General features: G+C 42.1%; 2 protein-coding genes across 64 annotated transcripts in view; one reads left to right on the forward strand and one right to left on the reverse strand.

The window, feature by feature from the left end:
• LOC144306245 (uncharacterized) overlaps nucleotides 1-24,645 on the forward strand; it is a 30,243-nt gene that overhangs the window by 1,061 nt on the left and 4,537 nt on the right. Inside the window, exons 1-14 of one of the 50 annotated variants that reach the window (XR_013373292.1) lie at nucleotides 71-563; nucleotides 890-1,007; nucleotides 1,274-1,389; nucleotides 14,065-14,254; nucleotides 18,127-18,325; nucleotides 19,580-19,673; nucleotides 20,621-20,849; nucleotides 20,993-21,276; nucleotides 21,610-21,678; nucleotides 21,917-22,035; nucleotides 22,129-22,167; nucleotides 22,826-22,877; nucleotides 23,207-23,445; nucleotides 23,535-23,754. Coding sequence is in view for 1 of the 50 variants with exons in the window: in XM_077885703.1 (XP_077741829.1) it covers nucleotides 21,236-21,276; nucleotides 21,610-21,678; nucleotides 21,917-22,035; nucleotides 22,129-22,167; nucleotides 23,207-23,355 (417 nt within the window). In the remaining 49 variants the exon portion in view is untranslated. Of the gene's footprint in view, nucleotides 1-61; nucleotides 564-889; nucleotides 1,008-1,273; nucleotides 1,390-1,419; nucleotides 1,567-14,064; nucleotides 14,255-18,126; nucleotides 18,326-18,478; nucleotides 18,655-19,579; nucleotides 19,674-20,620; nucleotides 20,850-20,992; nucleotides 21,277-21,609; nucleotides 21,679-21,916; nucleotides 23,446-23,516; nucleotides 23,857-24,645 lie in introns of those variants that run through there. The other 49 variants (XM_077885703.1, XR_013373284.1, XR_013373290.1 and 46 more) reach the window with 49 other exon arrangements.
• Nucleotides 19,943-24,645, reverse strand: part of CCDC150 (coiled-coil domain containing 150) — a 79,140-nt gene continuing 74,437 nt past the window's right edge. For 10 of the 14 annotated variants that reach the window (XM_077885691.1, XM_077885690.1, XM_077885694.1 and 7 more), the window contains 6 exons: nucleotides 24,374-24,568; nucleotides 23,887-23,955; nucleotides 23,632-23,793; nucleotides 22,889-22,975; nucleotides 20,742-20,861; nucleotides 19,943-20,308 (listed from right to left, as the gene is read on the reverse strand). In XM_077885691.1, coding sequence (XP_077741817.1) covers nucleotides 20,183-20,308; nucleotides 20,742-20,861; nucleotides 22,889-22,975; nucleotides 23,632-23,793; nucleotides 23,887-23,955; nucleotides 24,374-24,568 — 759 coding nt within the window. In that variant the 3' untranslated portion in view covers nucleotides 19,943-20,182. The remainder of the gene's footprint in view (nucleotides 20,309-20,741; nucleotides 20,862-22,888; nucleotides 22,976-23,631; nucleotides 23,794-23,886; nucleotides 23,956-24,373; nucleotides 24,569-24,645) is intronic. The other 4 variants (XM_077885695.1, XM_077885700.1, XM_077885689.1 and 1 more) reach the window with 1 other exon arrangement.

A 24,645-nucleotide genomic window follows, 5' to 3' on the forward strand; every position in this document is an offset into this window, starting at 1 on the left:
GCCCCGCCCCGCCCCGCCCCGCCCCGCCCCGCCCCGCCCCGCCCGCGCCTTCCCTCCGCTGAGGCTGAGGCCGAGGCCCCTGGGCGCGCCCGGGCCGCGGGGGGAAGGCGCCGCAGCTCACGGCCGGCTCCCACGCCGATTTCCCGGAGGGGGCCGACGCCCCAAGTACCCCGGTGGCTTCGTCCGAGTTACGCAACGGGATGGAGCTTTCCTCCTTTCTCTCCCCTTCCCGCCGTTTTCCTAGAGGGTCCCTGGGGGCCTAGGAGCCCGACCCAGGGGCTCGGAGCCGCCGGAGCTCTGCGCGGGGCCGTATCACCCACACGTGGCGCCGTTGGTCTTGTAGGTGAGCCACGCGGGAAGAGCTCAGGCTCGCCCCCTGGGGTGCAGCAGGCCAAGGGTCGGACCTCCCGCCGCTGAAGGAGGTCGGCGGAGCCCCTGCAGGCGGCCAGCAGTCCCGGCAGGTGTGCCCGCACCGCGCCAGGTGTGCCCGCACCGCACTGTCAGGCTGTTGTGCCCAAGATTGCGAATCCGAGACAACCACCAAGGAGCCGACACCGCTGCAAGTACATGAGGGTTTATTAGCTTGGGTCCAAGTATACCCGACTCGGGGGAGCAGGGACTCGGACCCCAAGGGGAGTTACAGCTGGGTTTTTATGGGCTGGTCTAGGGGATTTTCAGAAGGGGTGGAGGAATTTCTTAAGCTGTTTTCATTCCGATACCGGACTTTCTGTCAAGGGCATCCTGAGCTCTGTTCTTACTCTGACATGCGACTCTGTCAAGGGCGTTCTGCGGTTTTTCCTGTAAAGTTCAGCTCTTATTCACAGGGGCCTGAGATGGCTGTACTTGTGCTAACGCTGAACTTGAGGTGGAATGGCCTTAATTTTCTCAGTCTCCACCAGGTGTGCCCGCACTGTGCCAGGTGTGCCCGCCTGCCCTCCCAGACGACTCTACTGGCTGCGTGAGGACACCTGCGTCCCGCTGGAACGTATTTTTCCCCCAGTCGGCAGGTGGGAAATGGCTGTTGCATTTGTGTGCCGGGAAGGTTGAAACCTAGCTTCTTACATGCTTACAGACCTTTCAGGATTTCTTCTTTGAATTGCTTTTGTTCCATCCTCTGTCGATTTTAAAAAAATAACTGGGCCTTATTTGTGTTGTCGACTTGTAGGTACTTTTTATCCAATCTGGAATTAAGTCTTTGTTAATTGTCTTTTGACTTCATTTTATGGTGTCTTTTTGTAAGACTTAATTTTTTTTTTTCTTTCATGGCCGATAGGAAACTTCAAAAGAAAATGTTTCGGGAAGTGAGGAAGATCCTGGAAAATACATCAGGGTTCTTAGGAAGATCCCAGGAGAAGGCAGCCGGGCCCTCTCGCCACCCAGACTGACAGTGTAGGGAACAAAGGAGGGTCATGGAGGCAGTCTGGGTGAAAGTGAGGTTCTAGGAGCAGAAAGTGGGTGCTGGGGACCAGGGAAGCAGCTACGGAAATACGGCTAGGCTTCTCCGACACAGAGACAGAGGTGGATGTTGAAGGATTTACAGGGCTCTCGTTTGAGATCCTGTAAAAGGTAAAAATACAGAAAGGGCGCCTGGCCCGCACGCTTGGCTACCTAAGGGCTTCCTGGCAAACCTTGGCTTTGCCTTACAACACCAGTGATTCTAGTTTCCTCATGAAGCAGATGACTTTTCTGGGATGACTCAAGAAGTTACATGTTGTTGAAGGCAGCGTAGACGGGGTGGGGTGTCGAGTACCAGCAGCTGTGGACCCGGTTCAGGTCTCTCAAGAGGCAAGAGAAACTCCTGAGGTTTTTCATTTTAAAAAAAAAGTACTGTTTCAGGGTGCCAGGCTGGCTCAGTTGGAGGAGCATGCAACTCTTGATCTTGGGCTTGTGAGTTCGAGCCCCGTGTTGGGTGCAGAGATTACTTAAAAACAAAATCTGTTAAAAATATACACATATTATTTCAATACTGACCTTTGATTGTTGGTGCTACTTGTATCTTGTTTGTGTGATTTATGCTTATCTCCAAATCATGTTGGTGTTCTCTATGTGTTTCGGGTTTCCTTATCCAATTTATCAGGACCAAAAATAAATAAACCAAAACCCAAAGCAGTTTGCTAATTTTGCCCACCATCCACCTAATGCCTCTGGCAACTGCAAATCGTTCTCTAGATCTATGAGTCCGCTTCCTTGTTTTGTTTTTTTTTTTTAGATTCCAGATATAAGAAAAATCAGTTTGTCTTTTTCCGTTTGACTTATTTCACGTGGCATAACACCTTCAAAGTCTATCGGTGTTGTCACGAAAGGCGAGGTCTTATTCTTATTGATCGCTGAATAATACCACATTTTCTTTGTCCATTTATTGATTGTTTCCATATCTTGGATACTGTAAATATGCTTCAGTAAATATAGGGATATATGTTAAAACAATTGAGTGTTTTTTGTTTTCTGTAGGCAAATACCCAGTAGTGGAATTACTGGATCATAGGGTATTTCTATTTTAAATTTTTTGAAGAACCTCCATACTGTTTCGCACAGTGGTTGCAGCAGTTTGCATTCCCACCAACAGTGCACGAGGGGTCCTTTTTCTCCACATCCTCGCCAACACTCATTATTTTTTTTTGACCGCAGTCATCTGACAGGTGTGATAGCTCATTCTTTAGATTTGTATTTCCCTGATGATAGTGGGATGTTGAGCATTTTTTTTTAAAGATTTTATTCATAGAGATGCAGAGAGAGAGAGAGAGAGAGGCAGAGACACAGGCAGAGGGAGAGGCAGGCTCCATGCAGAGAGCCTGACGTGGGACTCGATCCAGGGTCTCCAGATTACGCCCTGGGCTGCAGGCGGCGCTAAACCGCTGCGCCACCGGGGCTGCCCGAGCATTTTTTAATGTACCTGTTGGCCATCTACATGTATGTCTTCTTTAGAAAAATGTCAATTCAGAGCCTCTGCCCATTTTTTAACGGGATTTTTGTTACTGAGTTCTCAGTTCGTTATATATTTTGCATATTAACGCCTTCTCAGATCTATGATTTGCAAACAGAGGGTCACCGTTTCACTCTCTCGATGGTTTCCTCTGCTATACAAAGGCTTTTTTTCTTTACATTTTTTTTATGTGAGAGAGCATGTGCAAGCAGGGAGGGGGGCAGAGGGAGGGACTCTCAAGCTGACTCTATGCTAAGCACGGAGCCAAACTCGGGCTCGATCTCACCACCCTGAGATCATGATGGGAGCTGAGTATAAGAGAAGCTCAACTGACCAAGCTGCCCAGGCGCCCCTGTACAGAAGCTTTTTAGTTTTAGTTTAGTTTTAGTTTTTTAGTTTGAAGTAGTCCTACTTGTTTATTTTTGCTTTTGTTGGTTTTGCTTTGGGTATCAGATTTAAAAAATCATCACCAAGACATCAGTGTCAAGGAGCTTACCTCCTACGTGTTCTTCTAGAAGTTTTATGGTTTTAGGCCTTACATTCAAGTCTTTAAATCATATTAAGTTAGTTTTTGTGTAAGGTGTAAAGTCCGGTTTTATTCTATCGCATATGGCAGCTTATTTATTTATTATTATTTTTTAAAGATTTATTTACTTATTCAGAGAGAGAAAGAGGGGCAAAGACACAGGCAGAGGGAGAAGCGGGCTCCATGCAGGGAGCCCGACACAGGACTGGATCCCAGGTCTCCAGGATCACACCCTGGGCTGCAGGCAGCGCCAAACCGCTGCGCCACCGGGGCTGCCTGCATGTGACAGTTTAATTTTCACAGCACTAGTTAACAAAGGGACTGTGTTTTCCCCATTGTACATTCTTGTTGCCTTTGTTATAATTAACCATATATGCATGGGTTTATTTCTGGACTCTGCATTCTGTTCCATTGATCTAAATGTCTATTTTTATGGTAACACCACACCACGTTTAATTACTCTGGCTTTGTAATCTAGTTTGATATCAGGGAGCATGATGCATCTTCTTTCTCAAGATTGCTTGGGCTATTTGGGGTCTTTTGAGGTTCCACGCACGTCTTAGGTTTGTCTATTTCCGTGAAAAATGCCATTAGAATTTTGAGAGTGATCGCACTGGGTCTATCAAATTGTTTTGGGGTAGTATGGGACATTTTAACAGTATTATAATCAACGGACATGGACTGTCTTTCCATTTCTTTGTGCCCTCTTCAGTTTCTTTCATCAGCATCTTAGGGTTTTCAGAGTACAGATCTTTCACCTCCTTCGTTTATTCCTAGGTATTTTTTTTCTTTTTGATGCAGTTGTAAATGGGATCATTTTCTTAATTCCTCTTCCTGATATTTATACATTAATTTTTTTATCCTGTAACTTCACTGAATTTGTTCTTTAGCTCTACTAATAGATTTCTAGTGGAGTCTTTGGGATTTTATATATAAAGCATGTCCTCTGCAATTAGCAATGATCGCTCCTTGGATAAACCTCATTGGCTATGATACTGCCACTGTGCAAAGCTAGCATGTCCTCTGCAAATAGTGACAGTCTACCCCTTCCTTTTCAATTGGGATGCCTTTTAGTCCATGCCTACTTGCTCTAGTGAGAGCTTCTAATACTATATTGATTAAAAGTGGCAAAAATAGTCATCCTTGTCTTGTTCCTGATCTTTCACTGTTGAGTATGTCATTTGCAGGCCTGTCATAAGTGGCCTTTGTTATGTTGAGATGGCTTTCATCTATACACCCTCTTTGTTGAGAGTTTTTAAAAGCCTAAACGAAAGTTCAATTTTGTCAAAATTTTTTTCTGCATGTATTGAGATAAGATTTTTATCCTTCATTTCTTTTCTTTTTTTTTTTTTTTTAATTTTTATTTATTTATGATAGTCACAGAGAGAGAGAGAGAGAGAGGCGCAGAGAGAGAAGCAGGCTCCATGCACCGGGAGCCCGATGTGGGATTCGATCCCAGGTCTCCAGGATCGTGCCCTGGGCCAAAGGCAGGCACCAAACCGCTGTGCCACCCAGGGGTCCCTATCCTTCATTTCTTAATGTGGTGTATCACACTGACTTATTTGCAGATAGTGAATCATCCTTGCATCCCTGGGAAAAATATCCCACTTGATCATGGTGTATGACCCTTTTAACGTATTGTTGAATTCAGGTTGCTAATATTTTGTTGAGGATTTTTGCATCTATATTCAGCAGGGATACGGGCCTTTAATTTCCTGGTGGCATCCTTTTCTGGTTTTGGTATCAGAGTAATGTTGGCTTTGTAAAATGAGTTTGGAAGAGTTTCTTCCTCTTCTGGGGTTGGTGGTTTTTTTGGAAGAATTTAAGAAGGATGAGTATTAATCTTTTTTTAAAGATTTTATTTATTTATTCATGAGAGAGACAGATTGAGAGAGAGAGGCAGAGACACAGGCAGAGGGAGAAGCAGGCTCCATGCAGGGAGCCTGATGCGAGACTTGATCCCAGGGACTCCAGGATCACGCCCTGGGCCAAAGGCAGGTGCTTTAACCTCTGAGCCACCCAGGCGTCCTTAATATTCATTTTTTTAGTGTTTGGTAGAATTCACCAGTGAAGCCATCTGATTCTGGACTTTTGCTTACTGAAAGGTATTCAATTATTGATTCAATCTCATTACTAGTATTTGTTCAGATTCTTATTTCTTTATGATTTAAGTCTTGGTAGGTTGTATGTTCTTGGAATTAATTTTTTCTAGGCTGTCTAATTTGTTAGCATATAATTATTCATAATGGTTTCTTAGAAACCTTTGTGGTAGCAGTTGAAACAGCTCCTCTTTCATTTCTGAAATTATTTTTTTAGGTCTTATCTATGTTTTCAAAGAACCAGCTTTTTTTTTTTTTTTCCATTGATCTTTTCCATTGGTCCTTTTTAAAATTTCTGTTTCATTTATTTTTGTGCTGATTTTTGTTATATTTTCTTCCTCCTATAAACTCTGGGTTTGAACTCTAGCTTTTTGAGGTGTAATGTTGTTTTGGAATTTTGTTTCATGAGGTAAGCATTTGTTGTGAACTTCCTAGATTTTTAGAACTGCTTTTGATGCATCCCATAAATTTTGGTGTGTTACATTTCCATTTTCATTTGTCTCAAGGTATTTTATTTCTATTGATTTCTTTGTTGACTCATTGGTTGTTCTGTAGCATGTGGGCTAGCCTCTCCATATTTGTGAATTTTCCAGTTTCCTACTTGTAATGACTTCTAGTGTCACACTATTTTTTTTTATTTTTATTTATTTATGATAGTCACAGAGAGAGAGAGAGAGAGAGAGAGGCAAAGACATAGGCAGAGGGAGAAGCAGGCTCCATGCACCGGGAGCCCGACGTGGGATTCGATCCCGGGTCTCCAGGATCGCGCCCTGGGCCAAAGGCAGGCGCCAAACCGCTGCGCCACCCAGGGATCCCTAGTGTCACACTATTTGGTGGAAAAAATATTTGCTATGGTGTAAGTTCTCTTAAATAAATTAAGATCTGTTTTGTGGTCTATTCTGGAGAATGTTCCATGTGCACTTTAGAAAAATGTGTATTTTGTTGCTTTTGGATGGAATGTTCTGTAAATATCAAGTTGATTTGGTCTAACATGTTGTTTGAGGTCAATATTTCCTGACTTTCTGATATCCATAGATGTGTGCTGCTAAAGTCCCCAACTATTATCATATTGCCATCAATTCCTTTTGGTCTCTTAATATTTTTTTTTTTTTAAAGATTTTATTTATTTGACAGAGAGCACGCGCAAGCACAAGTAGGAAGAGTGGCAGAGGGGGAGGGAGAAGCAGGGAGCCTGGACGGGCTCCATCCCAGGACCCGGGGACCATGACTTGAGCTGAAGGTAGATGCTTAACTGCCTGAGCCACCCAGGTGCCCCTGGTCTCTTAATATTTGCTTTATATATTTAGTGCTTGTATATGAGGTGCATAAATATTTCACGTTACATCTTTTTTGAGCTTGACCCCTTACTTTATAACGCTTTTATCTCTTATCACAGTCTGTTTTAAAGTCTATTTTGCCCAATATAAGTATAGCTACCCCAGCTTTCTTTTGGCTTCCGTTTATGTTCTTCCATCCTCTCACTCTGTGTGTTCTTAGAACTGAAGTGCATATCTTGTAGGCAGCATTAGATGGGTCTTGTTTGTTTTTTAAATTCAACTACTCTTTTTTTTATTATTGGAAAGTTTAATCCCTTTACATTTAAAGTAATTATTGATAGGTACATTCTCATTTCCATTTTTGTTTTCTGGATGTTTTGTAGTCCCTCCCCCTCTGCCCCGTTCCTTTTTCTTCTCTTGCCTTTTCCTTTGTGGCTTGATGATTTTCTTTAGTGGCATGCTTAGATTCCTTTTTCTCGTTATCTTTTGTGTACCTACCTGATGTTTTTGTTTTGTGGTTACCACGAGGGTTACATATATATTAATGACAGCCTATTTTAGATTGATAAATTTGAACGCATTCTAAACTTCTACATTTTTATCCTCCTACTGCATATTGTGGTTTTGATGTTACATTTTACATGTTTTTATCCTTTGTATCTCTTAACTAATTACTGTGATTTTAGTTTTACTACTTTATCTTTTAATTTTCATACTAGTTTTTAAGTGATTAATCCATTACCTTTACTCTGTGTGTGTGTGTGTATAGATATAATAATTTTATTTTTTTAAGTAGGCTCCCCACCCAGTGTGGAGCCCAGGGTGTGGCTTGAACTCACAACCCTGAGACCTAAACTGAGATCCAGAGTCAGAGCTTAACCACTGAGCTGCCCATGTGCTCCTACCTTTACTATGTATTTAACTTTACCAGTGTGAGTTGCACTTTCATATATTTTCTTCTTACTAATTAGCACCTCTTTTTTCAACTTTAAGTGGTCTGACATTTCTTGTAAGGCTAATTTAGTGGTGAACTCCTTTAGCTTTTGCTTGCTTGTGAAACTCTCTCTCTTTCCTTCAATTCTGATTAACTTTGCCAAGTAGAGTATTCTTGGCTGGAAAGTTTTTACTTTTAGCACTTTGAATATATTGTGCACTCCCTCTGGTCTGCAAAATTTCTTCTGAAAAAATCTGATAGTTTTATGGGGATTCCCTTGTATGTAACAAGTTTTCTCTTGCTTTTAAGATTCTCTCCTTTAACTTTTGACATTTTAATTGTAATGTGTCTCAAGATGGGTCTCCTTGGGTTCATTTTATTTGGAACTCTCTGAATGTCTGTTTTCTTCATCAGGTTAGGAGAGTTTCCAGCCATTATTTCTCCAATAAGTTCCTGCCACTTTCACTCACTTCTCCTTCTGGGGCCTGTATAATATGAGTGTTAGTATGCTTGATGCCCCTAAATTCCTTAAAGGTATCTTTACTTTTATTCATTTTGTTGCTCTGATGGGGTGAGTTGTACTGCCCTATCTTAGCATTCACTAATCCTTTCTTCTGCCAATGTAGTCTGCTGTTGAAGCCCTTTACTGTATTTTTCAGTGAAGTTATTGTATTCGTTTGCTCTGTGACTTCTGTGTGGTATTTTCTTATATTTTCTTTTTTTTTTTTTTTAAGTTCTCACTATTCATTCTTCTCCCAGTTTTGCTGAGCACCTCTATGAATATATCCCTTTATTTACTCGTTTTGCTTCACTCTCTGCATTGGTTTCTATGTAGCAGTAGTAACAGCCACCTCTCCCAATCTTGAAGGCATGGTCTCATGTAGGAGATGACTTATTTATTGTTCATCCTTGCCCTAACTCTTGATTGTTTCTCAAACCTTTGTGCTTGTCCAAGCAGCTCATTGTACTTTTAATAGTTCTTGAGGGTGTGCCAAGAGCTTACCGTGTCCTAAAGGGAGGTATCTCAGTCAGCACCTATATACAGGCTGATTGGAAGGCAGATCCTCAGGCAGCAGCTTTTAGTATGCAGATATATATAGTTCTTCGGACCACAAGTGTAAGCCCTGTTGGCCAATAGAGTCAGAGTCAGGTGATCTGAAGTCCTCTAGGCAATAGTCACAAAGACTGGGGTGCAATACAAGGGTATAAGCTCTATCTGGGGAGATACCAGCAAACTGGAGTGAGGGAAAGGGAGAGAATGCCAAGACTGTATCCACTGGCTTTTCTTCCCTGAGTGCACTTCCATAGGGCCCTAGGAATGTGCCAGACCAGAAGCCTGCCCTTTAGCCGGGAAAGTGAAGAGCTAAAGACCGACAAGCAAAAGCTAAAGGAGCTCATCACCATTACACTTGCCTTACAAGAAATATTTAAGCTGAAAAGAAAGCTCCTGGGAAAGTGAATAGGCCTCTTAGAAAGAGTGGGGATATGTTTCGGTCTGCTGCCTGAGCAGTGCTCTGGGAGGTGGTATTTGGCCAAGAAGAATTTCTTTGAATGTTACAGTCCATGGATACTTTGGAGTGTGGCAGAGGAAGAAAGTGAGAGCACACCTGCGGAGTAGGGCAGGCGGGAAGGGCTAGCATGAAAGAAAATGAGTCTGCCAGCTTCAGCAAGGTAGAGGGAAGGTGTGACAAAGGCTGACCAGCCCTGTCCCCTGAGAGTATCCCAGCACTTCCTGCCCCTCCTGCAGACACTTTAAGATGAGCAGTGGAATCTCTTCCACATAAAGTCTGTGCTTCTGTGCTGGATCCTGTGGTGAGTTTATGTGAGCCCTTTTTTTTTTTTTTTTTTTTTTATCTTTTGAACAATCTTTTTAATTTATTTTTTATTATTTTTTATTTATGATAGTCACACAGAGAGAGCGAGAGAGAGGCAGAGACATAGGCAGAGGGAGAAGCAGGCTCCATGCACCGGGAGCCCGACGTGGGATTCGATCCCGGGTCTCTAGGATCGCACCCCGGGCCAAAGGCAGGCGCTAAACCGCTGCGCCACCCAGGGATCCCGAGCCCTTTATTTTCTTAAAAAGATTTATTTATTTATTTGAGGGGGGGATATGAGCAAGGGGAGGGGCAGAGGAAGTGGGAGAAGCAGGGAGCCCAACAAGGGGCTTGATCTCAGGACCCTGGGATCATGACCTGAGCCAAAAGCAGACACTTAACTGACTGGGCCACCCAAGTGCCCCTGTGTGAGTCCTTATGAAAGTCTTTCTCATTTTGCTGAAGCCCTTTGGGTCTCCTAGTTGTGACCCCCATTTGATTTCAAAGCCAGGTTTTGGGAGCTTATCTCTTAGGTACAGATCTTAAAAATTGGGGTGCCTGACTTGGGGAAGAAGTTTCAGGTTTGTAAATTCTCTCTTTTGTAAGGTCACTGTGTCATGAGTGAGGATTATGGTGAGATTGGGTTTCAATCCCACCCACTTCATTGTGGTTTTCTCCTCATTTCCTTGACATGAAGGAGTTGCTCAGCTAGTTTTCAGGCCTTGTTTCAGAGGGAATTGTTGCATATATAGCCAGAGATTCCATGTGTCTATGGGAGGAGGTGAGTTCAGGACCTTTGTACTTTACCATCTGGAACCATGTCCCTTACTTGTACTTTTTTAAAAAGCCCTTAGTCCTGTTTATTTATATGACCTTCAACCATCTGGTTTCTCAAGATTGTTTCCCTTCAGTGCCTTCCTGGGGGCCTATACAGCAACTGTATTCTCTCTCTTCTCCCTTCTGCCATTTTTGTGGTTGCTTTTCCATTTTATCGTAATATATAACATTTGCACATCAGTTCTCTTGTCCTGATCTTTTTTTATATGCTGCTGTACACATTTATATATTTTCCATTATCATTCCTCCTCTAACACAGGGGCTGTTTAAATAAGGCCTGCAGGCCAAATCTGAATCATAATCTGGTTTTGGGTGGCTTACGAGCAAAGAATTAAAAAGAAACACATCCAAAAACCAGAATAATATGTGACAGAAGCCATATTTATTCCTCAAAGCCTCTAAGCTTCACTGTCTGGTCCTTATGGAAAAAGTTTGCTGACCTCTGCTCTTGTAATTTCCTCAGGAAGACTTGATGGATGCAGAATTCTCTAAGTTCTCATATGTTTATAACCACTTCTCTGTAGTTTTATTTATTTTGAGGGGTGACCTCCCAGGGCAGGGGGTTGTGGGGAGAGGGGCTGAGGACAGTTACAACCAGGCAGGGTGGGGCCCCAGGGCCAGGAAGGGTTGGTCCATGGGCTGCCAACAGCCCCTGGCGATAGTAGCCCAGCTTCAAACCCAATTTTCTGTAGTTTTGATAGTTGAAAATTGGATGTAGAATCCTTGGTTCACTCATATTCTTTGAGTTTTTTAAAAATGCTATGTATCAATTTTTCATTGCTGCTACCACACACTTGGGGGCTTAAAAAAATACAAATATGAACCTGGGGCACCTGGCTGGCTCAGTTGGTAGAGTGCAGGACTCTTGATCTTGAAGTTGTGAGTTCAAGCCTTGTGATGGGTGTGTAGAGCTTACTTAACAAAATGAAAAATAAGAAAAATTTAAAAATAATACAAACTTCCTATCATGGTTTCTGTGGGTCAGGAATCCAGAGTGGGGCTAGAATCTCAGGGTTTCACAGGCTGAAATCAAGGTGTTGGGAGGACTGTGCTCTTTTCTGAAGGTCTAAGGCAAGAATCTACATTGAAGTTTATTCTGGTTGTTAGCAGAATTCAGTTTCTGGCAGTTTAGGACTGAGGTCTCCGTTTCCAGGGCTGCTTTCAGCTTCCAGATGAACCTGCATTCCATGCCACACCGCCTTCTCCACCTTCAAGCCAGGGGACACACAAAATCTTCTTGTGCTTCAAATCTCGGACTTTCCCTTCTGCAACTAGTTGGATAAATGGCTTTTAAAGGATTTATGTGATGAGGTCAACACTACAGGATAATCTCTCCCTCAAGTCAACTGTGACATATTCTCTAATCATAAGCATGAAATACATCATTTCACCGTAGAGAGATGATGCAGGCAGGTCTCCGGGAGGTGGGAAATCTTGGGCCCTATCTTAGAATTCAGCCTATTGCCTCGCTTAGTGCATTGGTTTACAAACAGGGTGCCAGTTTCTTTTGTCTTTGTAAATAATTTGATCTTTTTATCTGTCGACTTTGATGATATTTTGTCTTTGAAATCTTATAGTTTTACTAGAATATGTCTTGTTGAATCTTTTTCTTCTAGTTTCCTGGTGAGTTCTTCTAAAATGTAGATTCAGATACACTTTTTTCTATTTTTAGAAAATGTTCTTTCTAAAGGTGGAGAGGGGCAAAGGGAGAGGGAGAGAGGATCTTAAGTAGGCTCCACACTCTGCACAGAGTCCAACGTGTGGGGCTTGATCTCATGACCCTGAGGGCCTGACCTGGGCAGAAATCAAGAGTTGGACACTTAACTGACTGAGCCACCTGGGCGCCCCTGGGCTGTAGTTTTTAATATTACTTCTGAGTCCCACTCAGGGACTCTAATAACACAAGTAGTATTCTTTCTTTGCCCATTTCCCATTCCATTACTTTTTCTGTGACCCTTTTTACTTTTGTTTTAGATTATTTTTAAGTAATATCCACACCCAACATGAATGAGGCTCAGTCTCACAACCCCAAGATCAAGAGTTGCATGTCCACCAACTGAGCCAGTGAAGCACCCCTGACCTTTTTTACTTCTTAATGCCATTTTCATTTCCTTGTTTTCCTGCTTTTCTTTAGTGACTCCTTCTTTGCTCTGAATCAGTTCTCCTTTGGACATCTTGTAACTTATTCCTCATTTCTGAGATACTTTTGTCTTTTCCACTGTTCTAAGCACAAACACCTCTTTATTTTTCTGATTTTTGTTCATTTCTGTCTTTAGTTTTAAAAATATGTTTCACAGTGGTTCTCCTATCCTGAAAAGTTTGTTTGATATTTGTTTGGATAGTTCACTTTGAAGTTTTTTCTTTTCCATGAGGGTTTTTATTTTTTTATTTTATTTTATTTTATTTTAAAGTCTTCACATTTATTTATTTATTTTTTAAATTAATTTATTTATTTATGATAGTTACATATATATAGAGAGAGAGAGAGGCAGAGACACAAGCAGAGGGAGAAGCAGGCTCCATGCACTGGGAGCCCGACGTGGGATTCGATCCCAGGTCTCCAGGATCGCGCCCTGAGCCAAAGGCAGGCGCTAAACCGCTGCGCCACCCAGGGATCCCCATGAGGGTTTTTATTAGGAGCAATTTTCTTCCATTGAGATATAGGGAATTTCATTCCTGACTTTCTGCAGTACTTTTGAGGACTTCACTTTCCTCTTGTTCATGTTTATGGTATTGGGTTGTTTTACAATATTTCTAGTCTACTGACCCCTCATTTGGGGGTATCCAAAGTCCAGGGGCTTTTCCCAGGGTGTTTTTTTGTGCTTCGGTGGGGAGGTTTTTGTGTTGTGGGATTGAGAGTCCAATTTTGTGGGTTTTTTTTTTTTTTTTAATTGGCCCTAAAACTTCATTTTCCTTTTCCCTTAATGATTCAACTTCCAGTGGGGGCTTCTCCATTTAGCCTTTTTCTCCTCCTCCAGCAGACATGAAATTTGAAGAGCCACTTGAAATCATGCCTGCACCTTTTAATCCCATGTACTTGGAAGTTCTTTCCTGTAGTTCATGCTTGGATTTGTCTGGACACTTTTTTCAGTTCTCCCAGTTTAGGGTACATGTAGCCCTTGTGGAGGCACAGTGTTAGATTAACCGTACAGCCCTTCAGTAGCTTCCTTTTTCCACCTTGATCTGCCTTTGTCTGCTATAAACCTTGTAGTGGGTGGGGCAGGAGTGTGAGAGAGCACACATTGGGATTTGGTCATTTTTCATTTTACTTATTTTTAAAGATTTGACATTTCAAGTTGAACTGAGTGTGGTTTTATGTAGAATTCACTTTTCCTCTCTTGTTTCCTACTGCTTGTGAAGGAATATCAGGAGGTAGGTAGCTAAGCAGCTGCCTCAAAGACTCTTTATATAGGTTATTAAAGGATCAGTTTTAAAAGCTGAGGAAGAATTTGCCAGCCTGTAGCGGTCTTATGCAAATTCTTTGGAGGAAAAAGTGTCAATGTGAAAGGAACCTAGCACCTACTCAGAGCTCTGGGGCTGTTAATGACAGTAGTGACCACACTGGTGTCTTTTCTCTGCTTATAATCTAATGACTGTTGTGATAAGACATCCATGGTTTTGATCCGACTTACCTTCATTTCCCTTTTCTTCTAGGAACATCACTGAGATTTCCTTTGGGGAACTAGTCTCAGTTTCAGAGGGACACACCTCACCTCTAGACCTAGCTAATTAGTATATAATCTTTTAAGTTACATCGATTGAGGGTGGGCATGTGATTAGCCCATCCAATGAGACTCAGTCCTGGATTTATTAGAGCTGTAAGAAATCTCTCCTGGGGTTGTTGGTAAGCAGAAAATGTTCCAGTCTATTCATCTTCTATATATTGTACATGGTTTCTGACCATTTATAAAAAGGCTTGTATTAGCAAATGGTTTAGAGTCCCTATTGCCCAAAGAAGTCCCAAGTGGAGAACATCTGGTGATGTAGAGCAGTGGAACATAAAGCCATCTCGCTCAATAAGACCGGGAGATCTTATCTTTATGATCACATAGAGATAAGAGTGCAGGTTAAAAGATCTTCGGGAGATGCCCAATACCATCCAATAATTAAATTTCTTAGATATTTTGCTCTTCTTTCAAATTGTATCCTGAGGTAGACCCAATAGCTGTAGTAAGAGCCCTGTCTTCTTTTTGTTAATGGACTTAAATCTAAACTAGGGAATTTAATAAGAAAAAAAAAATTGAAATGTGAAACTATTTTAGAGAACCGATAATCCGTAGCTAGATGTTTTTGGAAGAGTCAGAGTAAACGAGCTCTGGCTGTCTATAAAATAATTGACCCCTAGATAAAAACAAGGCAAGGAATTGGAAGTCTGTCAGTAAAGAAGCTAGGAGAAATTGCAAGCAAAAAGGTCACTGGGCTAATAGAAACCAGACAATCCTTTAAAATCTAATGATGCCACTCTGGGGGAGATGAGTCCATGATTCCTTGTCTTTCCTCTAAACTCCCAAGCAGAATAGAAGAGCACTTGATACCAGTGTTAGCTACAACTAATTGTATCACTCTGGAACATCAGATCCTTCTGACCAAAATTTTAATGTCTAAGAAGCAGGGCACCTAGGTGGCTCAGTTGGTTAAGCGTCTGATTCTTGATTTTTGCTCAAGTTAGGATCTCAGGATTGTGAGATCAAGTCCTGAGCCAAGCCCTACACTGGGCATGGAGCCTGCTTAAGATTTTCTCTCCCACCCCACCCCTCCCACGCCATGGTCCCCCAACAAGAAGAAGAAAGTTGCCTGAAAAGAAGAGCGAAATGGCTTATAGTGCTAGTGGGTTGTTTTTTTGTTTGTTTGTTTGTTTGTTTGTTTTTATGATAGTCACACAGAGAGAGAGAGAGGCAGAGACACAGGCAGAGGGAGAAGCAGGCTCCATGCACTGGGAGCCCGATGTGGGATTCGATCCTGGGCCTCCAGGATCGCGCGCCCTGGGCCAAAGGCAGGCACTAAACCGCTGTGCCACCCAGGGATCCCAGTGCTAGTGGTTTTGTCTTAATATAAAAATGACTTTATGACAAAAGATGGTAATAAAATATGAATTTGAAAATATATAGTAATTATGGAAGTTTGAGAGGAAATGAACATTATTTGTTTTGGTTTACTAAAACCATTCAAAAACTGAGAACTTACAGGTTTGAGTTCTTCCTAAGTCTCGATCTGTATCTGATACTTTGGAATCACAGGGCAGAGAGAGAGTTTTTTTCTTTGGGACACCTAGAGATTTACTCTACTTCCAGACAAAATATGCTGCAGCCCTTACCTATGCTCAGATTATGGCTGATGTGACATTAGAGTATCTATTATAGTCTCATATAATTAAAAAATAATTGGGGGCACTTAGTTGCTCGGTTGGTAGTGTGTGCAAATTTGGGGTTCTAGATTTGAGTGCCATGTTAGATGTAGAGATTAAAAATCTTAAAAAAAGAAACCCTCAAAAGATTACCAAAGACACTTACTTACATGTGGAATCTTAAAAAAAAAAAAAAAAAAAAAGAGTCAAACTCGTAGAAACAGGGAACAGAAAAGTGGTTGCCAGGGGCTAAGGGTTAGAAAATAGAGGTTGGTAAAAGGATAGTTTGAATTACAGGATGAATAAGGTCTGAGGATCGAATGTATAGTATGACGATTAGAATCAACTCTATCATATAATTGAAATTTGCTGAGAGTAAAAATGAAATGTTCTTATCAAAATTATATGTGAGGTGATAGAAGACCTTCACAATGTATACTGAATCCTTATGATGTACACCTTCAATATATTATAATTTTGTCAATTATACCTCAACAAGGGAACCCTGGGTGGTGCAGTGGTTTAGCGCCTGCCTTTGGCCCAGGGTGCGATCCTGGAGACCCAGGATCGAATCCCACATCAGGCTCCCGGTGCATGGAGCCTGCTTCTCCCTCTGCCTGTGTCTCTGCCTCTCTGTCTCTCTCCGACTATCATAAATAAATAAAAATTAAAAAAAAAATTATACCTCAACAAAACTGACCAAAACCACAAAAAAAAAAAAAAAAAAAAAAAAAAAAAGAAATAGCCATAGTATCAGAATCCCCAAGGGCAAATGACTCCATAGACTGTTTACCTGGAGCAAAGTCAGAGTCCAGGTTGATTCTTCCCAGAATCAAGATTTCATAAATCTTTTTGTACTAACATGAGAAGTCGAGGCCATGTGCTCTATGGGAGTTAACAACACAGCAGACGTGATACCATTGCCCTACCCCTTAATTCAGTAGCCACAGCTTAGTCTCCTTGATTCAGAACCACTACAGTCGTCAAAAAATGAGTCAAAGCATCCTCAGATCTTATATTAGCATCCCCCCCTTTTTTTTATTTTTTTAATTTTTATTTATTTATGATAGTCACATGCATTATCCAATCCAAAATTATCAGGCATAAAAAGCAGAAAAATGGGGTGCCATATATTTTTGTATTCCTCTAAATATTCTTTTTTAAGAAAAGACTTTATTTATTTGATAGAGTGTGTGCAAGCAGGGGAAATGGGAGAGGGAAAAGCAGGCTTCCTGTTAAGCAGGGAGCCTGATGCAGGGCCCAATCCCAGGACCTTGGGATCATAACCTGAGCAAAGGCAGACGCTTAATGGACTATGCCACCCAGGTGCCCCTGTATTCCTCTAAATATTCTTAAGCTCTGTGTCAGAATGCAGTTACCTGGAAATGGGTCATTTGGGGTCTTGCTTTTAAGATTAGGTAGGAGCAGAGCAGTGTTGACTATAGGGCTTAAGAGTCTCTACTTCTGAGACTGATACTCTTTGGTATACTCCACCCCCCAATGCCCTGTAAATCATGAGGTTTCTGATTCTGGCTGGTGGGAACTGATTGTGTGTGTGTGTGAGTGCACGTGCGCGCTGAGCATTGTTAACTCAGCAAGGGAGGACGGCCATCCTGCCCAGCCAGCCAGAGCTATCAGGGTGTCTTCACCTCCTCACCTCTACATTCTCTTTATAAACCTCAGCAATTTATGAGATACCATTTGTATTAACTCCTGAAATCATAAATTGCTTCCCAGTCAAATAATATTTCCAGTGGGTAGCTGTTAAAGCACCTCATCATTCAAAAAAAGAAAAGAAACCTCTCAAGTACAACTTAGAAGCTAGGTATGGCCTGTCAAAGGAAAGCCTTCAGCCAACATAAAATTAAATACCACTCAAGGATTAGTCAAGGACTGACCAGTGACTGGGGTGTTTTAGTTTAAAAAAAAAAAATCTACAAGGATAAATCAAACCAAGAAGTTAATTTAAGGGATATTTGATCTAATTTTTAGAATGAATTGGCCACATTGGCTATCCATTTAGCTATGAATTAAACCATTCCTTGATTTGAGCCGAATGAAGTTGACGTTGTCGATAAGAACATATACTTGTAATTCAGTTGCCTTCGGCTTCTAACACACTCCACAGTCATCACCTTACAGTAGAACTAATGGTATAAAGATCAGTTTGTGCCATAAGCATTCTTTTTCTAAACAAGACAACTTTAGTGAAATTACTAGATCTGTAGATAAGGCTGTTAGTACGTATACTACATGCAGGGCACTGTGTTCACAAATCCCACCCAGCCTCGGAGACTAAACGTAATGATGCGTCCAGCGCTGGCTGGACTGAGGTGGTTAACTCGGACCCTTTGGGATGATTCTTTCTTCAGCTTTGGGTGGTTTCCTCCTGTGCGTGTGCTGACTGGGACGCAGCTGAATACTCAGAGGACCTCTGGGACCTCTCTGAAGTTCTCCCTCCGTGCAGCTCTCTCCCCTCTGGGACTCGGTCCTGGACTCCAGCAGTCCTTGTCTCCCTGAGCTCTGGCACCGCCTCAGGGAGCCCACCGATTTCCCCTCCTTGCAATGCAGGTAAACTCTCTGAAGGCTGTAAGCTGGGGCGATAGTAGGGTTCACATCATTTATTCCCTTTCTCTTAGGGATCACTGTTCCTTGTTTCATGTCTGGTGTCTTAGAAATCATTGTTTGACTTTTTGTCTGTTTTTTGGTTGTTTTGGATGAAAGCAGAGGCCCACAATGGAACCTGACAAAGGTACTACAGAAACACTTCGGCAAATTCATTACTCTGAATAGGGCGTTCTAACTATAAGCTTTGCTAGAGATGATCACCAACATAACTCTACAATTCACTTCTCCGAAGCTAATGTTTAGTATAGCCAACCTAAAAAAACAATATAAAGGTATGTTACACTGACTTTATCGATGATGGTACTCTTTGAGGACAATACACAAGTGAAGAAAAAATGCCCCTGTCCTGGATGAGGAAGATAAATGTATTCTTGGCCAGTAACGGTCAATGTCATGACAACACTCAGGAACAACAGATTTACAACCCATTAAGGTTGATCATCTCTCCTATGCAGTAACTGGGATCTTTTTTCCTATGAAGAATTCAGGACTAAGGTCAACCGTTCTGTGGGGCTCTTGATTAGACTATTTCAAGACTGACTCCCTGGCACCCTCAACTGACTAGATCTCCTTATGAAGAGTCCAAAGGGATAAATCCCGTAGGAGTTAGACAACGTGAGGCGGCTTTTGCCAGGCTGCCAATCAGTGAGCCCCCCACCTCTGAAAGTCAGACAATAGGAATGGATGTGCTCTAATAAACTTACCCCTGAATGCCAATTAAGAGTCTCACCCACATTAACTACACTTCTACAGATGATATCAACCCTCATAAGCCTCTGAAAGTCCTGCCCCAAAACCTTCTATAAGATCAGCATTCTGGTTCTGCTCAGGGAGGAGCCTGCCTAACAACACAGCGCTCTGTTCCCAGAGTCAACTCAGCTTTGTCTTTTTATATCAGATAAAGAGTGGTGGGCTCCTCATCCTCTGGGAGTCTTATTTTTTATATTCTCTCCAATTTCACAATTGCTCACTTCATTGAGGTCCTGATAGTACCATCAGTAGCTGTCATCACTTGAGCATCAATTAAACTAGGTCTTCTGGTAGCTGTTTAGGTAGTCCAGACTTAATGTATATAATCTACCACTCAGTATCTAAATTTTTTTTAAAAAGCTGAATTTATTACTTACTACACTAAGGAGGAGCTACATGTTTCCTGGAGCAGACTGGTATACACAATAATTTGCTTTGTATTTACAGCTTTGGACATTTACAATCTCTAAGAATAGATACGTGGGCACCTGGCTGGCTCAGTCAGTAAAGCATGCAACTCTTGACCTTGCGTGGGGTGGGGGTAAGTGCAAGCCCCACCCTGGGTGTAGAACTTACTTAAAACAGTAAAACAGAATCTTACCTAGCATAAAAGGGTATATATTTGTAAGAACCGTGGGAAAGTTTTATCATTTTCCAGGTGATTCCATTTTCAGGGATTACTTACTGGATGTTATAGCATTTCATTGAGACAAAATATCTTGTCATTTAGTTGCCATATCATCTAGGACCTCACTAAATATTTTGATAAAATATACTTAGAAAAATAGCCAAGTATCATACAATAGCATCTATCATACAACAAATTAATATAAATTTATTGGGTGGAAAATGGGGAAAAGGACAAAAAAGGTGGGGTGGTTCTGTACTGGTATCAGAAAACTCATAAAATGATAAACTCAAGTCCAAAATCTTCATCCCACATCAAAGACTTCATGTTCTGATGACTGTGGAAAAGGCCAGCTCTGGTTGCTGGGCTCAGGAAATCGCGGCTATAGATGGCACGCCTTTGTCAAGGACGTCACTTTCTCTCTAGTTCAGATTGACACTTCTTGGGCATAAGTTTAAGATTCTGTTTATTTTCCCATCGACGTAGAACAGACTGGCTGGACGCAATATCGTGCCTGTTACCTTGGTCCTGTTGGAAAGAAAACAGACCTAACACTTTTCAAAACTAACTGCAAAGCTGAGGACCCATTTTTGTCTTTATGAATATAATTCATTCATCAAGGTTGAGTGGTCCTAACCTAGACAGTTTGAGAGATGTGCAGCTGTTAAGGAAGAAATTTAGTCTGTTTTCTTCACAGTTGATCTTACATTTTTTTAAAAGGTTTCATTATTTATGAGAGAGAGAGGCAGAGACCCAGGGAGCCCCATGTGGGACTTGATCCCGGATCCCAGGATCACGCCCTGAGCAGAAGGCAGCCGCTTAACTGCTGAGCCACCCAGGGATCCCTGTTTTCTTTACAGTTTAAAGAAACCTAAAGATAAGTGGGGAGAGTAGCTGGATGAAGAGAGAACTTCTGCTATGAGAAATCCGAGGAGGAACAAATCCAAAATTGCTGAAGACAGTCACGTCTAAATACCCTACCTCTTCCAGCCACCTGTCTTCTCGGGGAAGCCTCTGCAACCGGTTTTTTGTCAGCTCAAGTTGGAGGCCATCAAACCTGCACTTAAACCAGCGATGAGCTTCTTCCAGGTTAGCTGTTATCTGAACATAAACGTGTTATCATTAGAAATCACGACAATCAGTTTCAGAGACTTTTTTTACTCAGATGTTAAAAGACCCAAATTGCAAGTGCCAGGTTCTTGCAACCTATTCGCATGATGTATCTCCCACAGATGAGAGCGGTTTCTGAATGTGGAGTTGAAGAATGTGTGCAAGCCTGCTGCTATTCAAGCATTAATTAATATTTTCTGGATGTGAATGAAAGGAAGAGGACCCAGGAGGAAAATAAGAATGAAAGGACAAGGGCACTGCCAATGAATATTGGTAGTTCAAACCAGAGTTTGAATTTTTGAGTTCTGTTCCCTAAGACTAAACAGTTCTCCAAAGTTTATACACAGATCTTTCTTTTGGGCTTTATGAAAGTAATCAAATTAGTAACAGACTGGACTAGCTTAGTGTAAGTTGCATTCTTTTTATTTCCTTTATCATTAAAACATTTTATACTTCAGCTCCTAAGTACATATTTCCAAATTATCTTTGTTAGACTTCAATGGCCCTTCTAGTAGTCTGACTTCAAAGATGATCCGGAATCAGTATTCATTTAATTGACAAGTATTTACTGAGTGCCTATGTGTGCCTGGCACTTTTGTATGTATTTGGGATACTTAGTATTTTAAGGTAAAGCTGACTGGCTTTTATGTTGTTAAGGTTGCTTCAAAACAGCTCCAGAACATATCCTCTAGAATAAAAAGTAAAATAACTGTTTCCTCCTTTTGATTATGTTTCCTAGACAGCATTTTCATTTTTTGATTCTGACATCTGAGAGAGAGAGGTGTATTTCTCTGTTTCCTGGGAGAAGGTAAGTTCCATGAGAGCAGGGGGCTTCCTCAAGCTTGTTCACCCTGAGTCTTCATCACCTAGCACAGCGCCCACCCTAGGACAGGTCCACAGTAAATATGTGTGACTATGTATTTGTCCCAGATTAGCCAGGTCCTAGTGTGGGTACTAAGTAGTAAGAAAGTAGAGCTCCCCTTGTCATTCAACTTTCAGAAAGCTACAAAGTTCAACTATTTTCCGGGGCTGTTTGTATATCCTAGTGCCCGTGATACCCTCATACCTCCCTCACCACACCAGACAACTTTCTCCAGCGCTCTTTACCAGGACTGGAGGGAAAGATGCCTGAAATGGCCCCACACATCATGTCTCCTCTTGCACGGTGAACGGGAAGGGGGGTACTACTTATTGAAACTTACTCTGAGTCATCTAACAATAATGGAATAGTTAAGCTTTAATATCCTGGCTTTTCTAGATGTGGTAACTGATGAGTTAAAATGGAACTTCCTCAAGGGTAAGTTGGCACTCAAAACTCCTGTGTGTCGGAGTGCATATTCCTTTTAATACTCTGTTCTGACAGTCACATTATTTCTATGACTTAATGGCTATAAAAGGGACACATGACCAACTGACAACACCATCACTGTATACCTTAAGAATCTATTTTCTTATCTGGAAAATGAGTGGTTGTGTCAGACAATGATTTCAAAGACCCTTTCCAGCTCTAAAAGTACCTTTAAAATGCTTTAGAGAAAGCAAATTCACAAAAGGGCCTTCGAGGGGTATCTGGCTCAGTGGGAAGATCGAGCAACTTTTGATCTCAGGGTCATGAGTTTGAGCCCCATGGTGGGAAGAAAGATTACTTAAATAAAAAAATAAAAATAAATAGGGCCTACTTACATTTCTAGTTATTGACTAAACAAAGAGCTTCCATTTTTATTAGTGATGTCAAGCCATAATGCATTAAAATCTACACACATGCTGGTCTTCCCTTCTTATATTTAGGGGTAGAGAATTGGACTTGAGGTTCATTCAGGACTTCAGCATTCTGTTATCTTTTATCAGGACACAGAACCTCAGTCTAAAAATTATTCTTCATAATAGACATTAGACTTAGTAAGTTGTTATTGCCTGACAACTCTGTTAATGAAGGATTTTACCTTGACTTGAAGGTTTCAAGGTTGCTGTGTCGGAGGACACCTGTCTACGTTTCTATGCCCATAGGTCTGGCTTACCTGTTCTGATTCCACACTGGCTTCTTTCAGCTTATGCTCTGTTGCCTCTTTACATTTCTTTAGGTGTCTGATAGTTTCTTCCAATTCCTGAACATGTGATACAAATATTTTTAGAAATTCCCAACATCCCATATGGAGCCCAGAGCTTCCATGTTGTTATAAATCAGCAACAAAATTAGGAAAGTACCATGGGGTGTGCTACCAAAATACAAGATAAGAACTGTTCCTCTCAGTAGTATACATAGATGCATACGATGACAGATTTTGACTGATTTCTGTATTCTCCTGAGGAGAAAGTGATCAATATCTTTTTTCCAGAATGGAAGGAATGCTTTTTTAAGGAGACCATGTCTGCTGGAAGGCAAGAGCTTGATGGTCTCTTCAAGTCCCTTTCCAGTGACAGAATGTCACGCTCTTCAGGAGGCTGGGGAGAGTTTCAAGTCTACCACAGTAACAGGCATATCTGAGCTTCAGGGAAGCACCAAGGCACAGAAAGTTCTGGAAAGACCATGGAATTCATTTCAGGAGTCCTACTTAGGAACCAGTATTTTGCACAGGTGAGCGTTAGCTCTTCTTTGCGAGTGAATATTTTATAAATGGCGAGCACGTGCCATATTCAAAGCTCCAGGCTTCTTCCTACTTGCAGATTTGCACCTCTGCTACAGAATCTAGAAAGTCTACGTGCTCTACTGTGGGGTTTCAGTCCAAGTCCCCCACCGCCCCTCTCCGAGGAGGCCTCTCACCCGGCACCGGCTCTCCAGTTCCTGCCGAACATTGCGCTCTGCCTCGAGTCGCAGCTCTTGCTGTTTGTTCTGCGCAGACGTCTCATATTGGCTCTTGGCCAGCAGCTGCATCTCCTTCTGTAGGTTAGTCATTTCAGACACGAACTTCTGGATACTCAAGGACTGGTGGGGCACAGAGAGGAAAGCAGTTGTCAGCCTGTCCCAGGTGGAGATTTTGTGTGAAAGGTAAACATGAAGTCTGTGGAAATCACCTACCTGTTCATAATTTTTTTTCTGATATTGATCCTTAATTAGCTCCATCTGCCTCAATTCCGTTTCTATTTGCTGAAAGTAAATGTGGAGATAACATGGAAAGATGATTAGTGGGAAAACTGGCTGGCCCTTTTGCCTACAGGATTGCAGGGGGAATCCCATGAGACCCATGTTGTCGCCTCTGCTGGGCTCTCCTTCCCGCTGGCCCGGGAAGAGCAGAGTCCTGTACAGTCACAGTGGAAGACACAGAGGGGATCCACAAGGGCACAGGGCAGCTGCTGAGAAACTACACACTTACACTGCAGTATCTCTGCCGGAAAGAGAAACAGCCCCCTCTCACACTTTGTCCACTCCCCGGGTGCAGCTATAATTCCCAGAGAACACAGGTGCTGTTAGGACTCTGGAACCATCTTCACCAGACCCCACCGCCTGCCTGGATCCTCATCAGACACTAAGGAAGTGAGGGGAGACTTAGCGTTTCTCATACAACCTTCATCCTTTCCATATTCTGAGTATTATTCGCCTTCGTCGACAAATGGAGCTTGATTTGGGCCTTTTGATTCTTTATTTTCTCCTTGCTACTGTTCAGGACCTTCTCCAGCTCTGTCAGTTTCTGCCGCAGCTCGCGGTTGGCCCGGGTCACCTCCACTGATCTGAAGTTGGCTTCATCAAGGGCTTTCTTCAGCTGGGGAACACAACGGGAAAATGTCATCGTTTTCACCTCTCATTCAGTAAGAGAGGCTTATGATGAGGCCTGTCCCC

Source organism: Canis aureus, chromosome 36, assembly GCF_053574225.1.
Source record: "Canis aureus isolate CA01 chromosome 36, VMU_Caureus_v.1.0, whole genome shotgun sequence".
NCBI classification, from domain to species: Eukaryota; Metazoa; Chordata; class Mammalia; order Carnivora; family Canidae; genus Canis; species Canis aureus.